Source organism: Apium graveolens, chromosome 2, assembly GCF_009905375.1.
Source record: "Apium graveolens cultivar Ventura chromosome 2, ASM990537v1, whole genome shotgun sequence".
NCBI classification, from domain to species: domain Eukaryota; kingdom Viridiplantae; phylum Streptophyta; class Magnoliopsida; order Apiales; family Apiaceae; genus Apium; species Apium graveolens.
Window position 1 is genome coordinate 69,150,849 of NC_133648.1, and position 6,914 is coordinate 69,157,762.

At 46.9% G+C, this 6,914-nt stretch overlaps 1 protein-coding gene across 1 annotated transcript; it reads left to right on the forward strand.

Moving 5' to 3' along the window:
- The first annotated feature begins 740 nt into the window (after window positions 1–740).
- Window positions 741–6,007, forward strand: LOC141690538 (uncharacterized). Its single transcript, XM_074495330.1, has 8 exons — window positions 741–1,247; window positions 1,431–2,550; window positions 2,832–3,179; window positions 3,261–3,370; window positions 3,593–4,077; window positions 4,170–4,174; window positions 4,275–4,857; window positions 6,001–6,007. The coding sequence occupies exons 1-8, from the start codon at window positions 741–743 to the stop codon at window positions 6,005–6,007; spliced, it is 3,165 nt and encodes a 1,054-aa protein (XP_074351431.1).
- The last annotated feature ends 907 nt before the right edge of the window (window positions 6,008–6,914 follow it).

Below are 6,914 nucleotides of genomic sequence, written 5' to 3' on the forward strand. Positions count from 1 at the left end.
CCGGGAATTACTACCGGGGATATCAGAGGAATGGACGAGGAAGAATGGGATATCAATACGGAAGAGCCCCTTACAATGGTAGGAGAGGTGGAGCGCACTCCGCTGGAGAAGCCCCCGCTGTTATTCCCGTAGCTTCCCACAGCGTTACTGGTAATGGGTCTGGGGCGCGTCCTCATGACCATGACGACGGGCGAATTCAAATAAGAATGCAGAAGAATGATGAAATTCCGAGACGTGGTCAAGATGAACCTCGCGCACGGGAAAATATCCAGGACCAAAATGGTAACGCGCCACCGCCGTAGCCTCAGGGCGAAGGGCGGCGAGATCCTCCGCCACACCCGGGGGGTAATCAAGGGGAATTTCAGCAAGTCGCAGAGCAACCCCAGCAGCCTAATGTTCAAACCATTCCTGGGGTAGGGACGTTTAATGTAAACGACCTTAAGAGGTTGCTCAACCATCTTGAGGGAGGAAGAGTGACGGCGACTGCGCAAGCTCCTTCTCCTTTTGCTGCTGTTGTGAGGGAGGCGCAATTGCCCGCGGGATACCGGAACACAACCAATGACTTGCATTTCCATGGGAACTCTGATCCTATGGAGTTCTTGGGGCGTTTTAACATTGAAATGGATGTATATCAAGTACCTGATTTGGCTCGATGCCGTCTCTTGGCAGCCACTTTCAGAGAAGGCGCTCAGCAGTGGTTCCAAAAACTTGGTCCAGGTGTAATTACATCCTGGGAACAGATGAAAACTTTGTTTTTGACACAATTCCAAGCCGCGGTGAAGTACACACCACCTGTTACCACGCTGGCTAATGTGAAACAAAAGGAAGGAGAAAGTTTGACTTCGTATTTCAAGAGGTTTAACGCAGAATCTACTTTGGTGAGGGGTGCAACTGATGAAACGTTGAAAATATTGCTTATAGCTAGGTTGCGTGTGGGGACGGATTTCTGGAAGCACCTACAAGGGAAGGACCCAGTGTCGTTGGCTGATGTGCTTGCGCAGGCGGAGTCGTTCAAAGCAATCGAGCAGTCGCTTGCAGAAACAAAAAAGAATGACAATACCTATAACTCCAAGGGGCGATCCAAGAGAAGGGACAGATCCGTGAGCCCGGATTATCGGCGAAACGCCAGAAGCCCTAACAGGGTAAATGCTGTGAGCTCGCGGAGAGAATGGAGCCCACCATCGAACTACGAGAGAAGAGTCAGCAATTATACACCGCTGGCAGCGTCCATTGATCATATCTTCGAGGTAAATAAGGATAGAGGAATCTTCAAGAAGCCCGACCGTCTAACTTCATGGCAAAACAGAGATAAAAAGAAGTATTGTGACTACCATGAGTCTACTGGCCATGACACCCACGAGTGTCGTCACCTGCGGGATGAGATTGAGGAATTGATCAAGGCTGGACACCTGGGAGAATGGATTGACAAGGTGAAGCGACGCAGGGGGCTTGATGACAAGGGTAAAGATGAAAGACAGCCCCCGCGGGCGGAGGATGTTGAGAAAACAGCAGAGGTCAAGTTCCAGAGGGCCGGCAGTATTAGGGCGATTTTTGGAGGACACTCTTTCATTGGTGATAGTAATCGAGCACTGGAAAGAAACGCGAGAGAAGCGAGACATCCACCGCTCACCAACATCCACAACCTGGAAGACAGACCACCGAAGGTCTTTAAGGGGGAGTCCGCTGATATTACGTTCATGGAAAAAGAATCTAGGTGGGTGCATCATCCTCACAATGATGCGCTGGTGATTATCATGCTTATTGGGGCAATGAACGTACATCGAGTCTTCTTGGATAATGGGAGTTCTACAAACATCTTGTACTACAGCACCTACAAAAAGCTGGGTTTCCCAGATAGCGACATGTATTTCAAAGATGCACACGTCTATGGCTTTACTGGGGAAGCCGTGAGAGTTATGGGTTCGGTCAGGCTTCCCGTCACGCTCGGGGAAGGAGCTTTGTCGGTTACTCAAATGATAGATTTCAAGGTGCTAGATCAGGATTCCGCGCACAATGTGCTGGTCGGCAGACCTTGGTTGCGAGTGTTCAGGGTGATAACATCGATACACCACTTGATGATAAAATTCCCAACGCCAAACGGAGTTGGCAGTCTGAGAGGGTCACAGTATGAGTCACGCGACTGCTATCACAAGGCTGTCAAGGAATTTCGCAGAAGAAGGTATGAAGGGAAAGGTCTTCCATTTGAAGATATAGAAGATATTCATACAAAACCAAGTGGAGAGGTCCATGCCCACTATTTTGTTGAAAACCCCGGGAAGGAAGAAACCAATACCTCTGGGAACTCTTTTTTGATGCAGGGACGTGTTTCGAAAATCCGTAGCGTAGAAGAAGTGGTGGTGAGTCATACAGAGGAAATCATACAGAAAGAGGTTAACGGGGAAAAGTTGGAAGGAAGAAGTGAGATTTTGCAAGGTCTCGGCAATAACTTCAAGGTTGATGCTCCTCAAAAGAAGGATGCACCCTTGAATGAAGTTGAGGTTGATGCTCCTCCAAATGAGGACGCGCCCTCTTCAGCTGCGTTGCACAAAGGTACGTCCCGTCTGGAGGTGGATGCTCCCACTCATGAGGACGCGCTCTCAGATACAAATTGGAAGTTGAAGACCCCCGAGACTTTGATTTTGATTTGGATCCCAGGATCCCTATGCCCGCCGAAAAAACGGGACCAGCCGAAGACACAATATCCATACCGGTTGATAGAAGTGACCCAAGCAAGGTTTTGAAAGTGGGGTCCCAGTTGGCTAATGAAATGAGAAGAAGTCTTGCCCGCTTCCTAATTACAAATCTTGATGTTTTTGCATGGAGTCATTCAGATATGATAGGAATCGACCCAGAAGTAATGTGTCACCGTTTGAATATCCTTTCGAATTGTAAGGGCATGCGTCAAAAACGCCGCCCGGTAAGTGGAGAAAGGGCAATAACATTAAAAGAAGAAGTGGACCGGTTGTTGGAGGTGGGGCTAATCAAAGAATCCTTCTACCTCGAATGGCTTGCAAATCCGGTACTGGTGAAGAAACCGAATGGGAAGTGGAGGACATGTGTGGATTTTATAGATCTCAATAAGGCCTGTCCAAAGGACAGCTTCCCACTGCCAAGAATCGATCAGTTGGTTGACGCAACGGTGGGGCATGCGTTGCTAAGTTTTATGGATGCATACTCTGGTTACAATCAAATTCCGATGTATGGCCCCGATCAAGAACATACATCCTTCATTACTGACAGGGGGTTATACTGTTACATAGGAATGCCGTTTGGATTAATTAATGCTGGCGCGACCTACCAGCGGTTGGTAAACATGATGTTCAAGGATCAAATCGGGAGAACTATGGAAGTGTATGTGGATGATATGCTGGTAAAGTCCGAGGTAGCGAGTGACCACATCAAGCACCTGATGGAGATGTTCAACATTCTAAGGAGGTTTCGTATGAAATTAAATCCGCAAAAATGTGTGTTCGGCGTGGAGTCGGGCAAGTTTCTCGGGTTCATTGTCAACCACAGGGGGATTGAGGCCAACCCCTCCAAGATCAAGGCATTGATGGATATGAAGTCACCCACCAATGTGAAATAAGTGCAGAGTTTGACTGGGAGAATCGCCGCGTTAAATCGATTTGTTTCCAAGTCATCCGATAGATGCAAGGAATTCTTCAAGGCGATCAAATTAGCTGGGAAAGACTTTGCATGGACGTCAGAATGTGAAGAGGCTTTCAAAAGAATAAAGGAGCAACTGGGAAACCCTCCCATGTTATCAAAGCCACTGGATGATGAATCTCTAATATTGTACCTCGCAGTATCTGAATATTCGATCAGTGCGGTTCTGGTAAGAGAAGAAGATGGGCAGCAATCACCAGTGTATTACGTGAGCAAGCGGTTACACGACGCTGAAACTCGCTACACAAGCATGGAGAAACTGGTTTACGCCCTGATTCTTGCGTCAAGAAAATTGCGACCGTATTTTCAAGCCCATAGAGTTGAGGTTCGTACAGCATACCCGCTGCGACAGGTCCTGCACAAACCAGAGTCATCAGGGAGAATGCTGAAATGGGCTGTGGAGTTGGGACAGTTTGATTTGGAATATGTACCTCGAACAGCGATAAAAGGGCAAGCCTTAGCCGATTTCTTATTGGAATTTGATTCTGAAATCGATGATAAAGCTTTGGTAATGTTACATCCACCTCATGCTGAGGAGTCTTTGGAGGGGCATCCACATCCTTGGTGGATCTTGCATGTGGATGGGGCGGTTAACAATGGAGGAGCAGGTGCGGGTATAGTACTTGTATCTCCAGAAGGCCACCATCTGATGAGCGCCATTCATTTCAAGTTTTATGCAACCAATAATGATGCGGAGTATGAGGCGCTGACTAATGGCCTGAAAATTGCTTTGGAAATGGGGGTGCGAAACCTAATTGCGAGAAGTGACTCAGAGTTGGTAGTGAATCAGCTGAATGGGGGGTTTCAAGCGCGAGGCCCACGAACAGAATTATACTTGAGATGTACACAGCGCCTGATTATAATGTTCAAAGAAGTTAGATTGGAATGTGTTCCGCGGGAGAAGAACAGTAATGCGGATGCTCTGGCAAAAGTGGGGTCGCAACAAGAGGTTGTGTTGTTAGGATCCATCCCCCTTGAAATCCAGGAGATTCCTAGTATCCCAGAGGTAGAAACTATGCGAGTGGATGAGGCTCCCAAGGAAACATGGATGACGCCCATTCTAGCTTATATTCGCAAGGGAATACTCCCCGAGGATAAGTTTATGGCTCGCCGACTCCGCTATCAGGCTGCAAGATACGTGATATACGACGAAGTCCTGTACAAGAGAGGGTTCAACCAACCTCTGCTCAAGTGTGTTGAAGAAGAAGAAGGAAATTACATCCTAAGAGAAGTGCATGAAGGAATCTGTGGTAATCACTCGGGGGGTAGTTCGTTGGCAATGAAAGTTTTGCGCCAAGGGTATTATTGGCCCACAATGAGAGAAGATGCTACAAATTTCGTCAGGGCATGTGATCGCTGCCAGCGCTTTGCAAACTACTCGTCTATGCCGGCGACACTCTTGACGCCTATGGCAAGCCCGTGGCCGTTCGCCATGTGGGGAATTGATCTTATCGGGGAATTGCCGAAAGCTAAAGGAGACGTCAAATATGCAGTGGTTGCGGTCGATTACTTTACTAAATGGGCGGAAGCTATGCCACTGGCTACTATCACCGCAAAGAAAATCAGAGATTTTGTTTTCAACTCAATTGTATGTAGGTTTGGAATCCCTTACAAGCTTGTCTCCGACAATGGAAAACAATTTGATAGCAAGGAGTTGCGACAGCTATGTGAGGAGTTGAAAATCAAGAAGAAGTTTGCGGCAGTCTATCATCCTCAAAGCAATGGACAAACAGAAGATGTTAACAAAATAATAAAGCATACCCTCAAAACCAAGCTGGAGGAACGTAAAGGGAATTGGCCCGAAGAACTCCCGAAGGTGATGTAGTCATACAACACTACGCCGCGATCTACTACGGGAGAAACACCGTTTATGCTAACTTACGGCTACGAAGCTATGGTCCCCGTGGAAGTTGGATCGGGATCACTTCGCAGAGATTGTTACGGGAAAGAAGATGCTGAGGTTAATCAAAGGCTTCATTTAGATCTCTTAGAGGAGACGAGGAAAAATTCTCAACTAAGGCTAGCAGCATATCAGCAGCGCGCCGTAAGGTATTATAACAAGAAGGTAAAAGGACAGTTGCTGAAGGTGGGGGATTTGGTACTTAGGAAAGTGATGCCCAATACAAAGAACCCCCAACATGGAGTGTTTGGAGCTAATTGGGAAGGACCGTACAGAATAAAGTCCATCCTGTGGAAGGGGACTTATCACCTTGAAGATATGGATGGGAAGCTAGTTCCGCGAGCTTGGAATGCGGAACATCTCCGGAAGTATTACCAGTAAGGTGTGGCTTTGGCCCCTTGCATATTTCTTTTATCATTTTGGGTTATGCCCAGATTATAGGCTAGAATTAAATAAATTCCTCCTAGCCTAGGGGGGTAGTGCATGTACTACTTACCTTGGAACTAGTTGAAGGGTCATTTTTATATTTTCCCCACAGATAGTAGCCGTGGGACTGGTGCACTTTTGATACCAGAGTGCATTAAAAATAAAATTTTGAAACTTTCCAAAGAGTTATTTGCTTTATTTGCTTGATTGGATGGCGCGTCCTAGCTATAGGGTGCGCCCTGATTGATAGTTCTATATGAATGTTAACTGAAGTAGTGGCTGCTAAAAGGAACAATAAAACTTGAGTAAAAATGGAACTAGGAAGTGTACTATTTCCAAGGACGCGCCCAAGAAATATTGGTTGATGCTCTTTCAGTTGACTGTTTCCTTAAAAAAATATTTCTTGGGCGTCCTAGTCCCTACCGAGGACGCGTCCTCCCTGAGAGAAAATATTTCTAAGAGAACGTTAAGGCGTGTCAAACAGTTAGGACGCGCCCCATCGTGCATTGTGCCTTGGTTAAACACACAAGTACAGCGTAGTGCCGTGCTCATGCACTTTCCAAAACAAACAAAGACGCGTCCAACTAGAGAGGATGCGCCCACAATGGATATTTGCTTGACGGGAGTAAAAATAATAACAAATTAGTCAAAGGCGACGCGCTCTAAACACAAGGCGCGCCCATGTAAATGATTACTTTGAGTAAAAAAAAAGTGCAAGTGAATGAAGTTCAAAAATAGTCTTTACAACTTGCAAGGCTTCAAAGGGCCCGCGCCTTTAAAGATAGTTTAGAAAAAATACATGAAAAAACATAGGACGCGTCCTAGGCAGGAGGCGCGTCCTGGGGCTTGTCCTGGTCATCTGCAGGGGGAGGCTGAGTTTGGAGTGGAGCAGGCTCAGGGGACGCGTCCTCTTCCTCTAAGC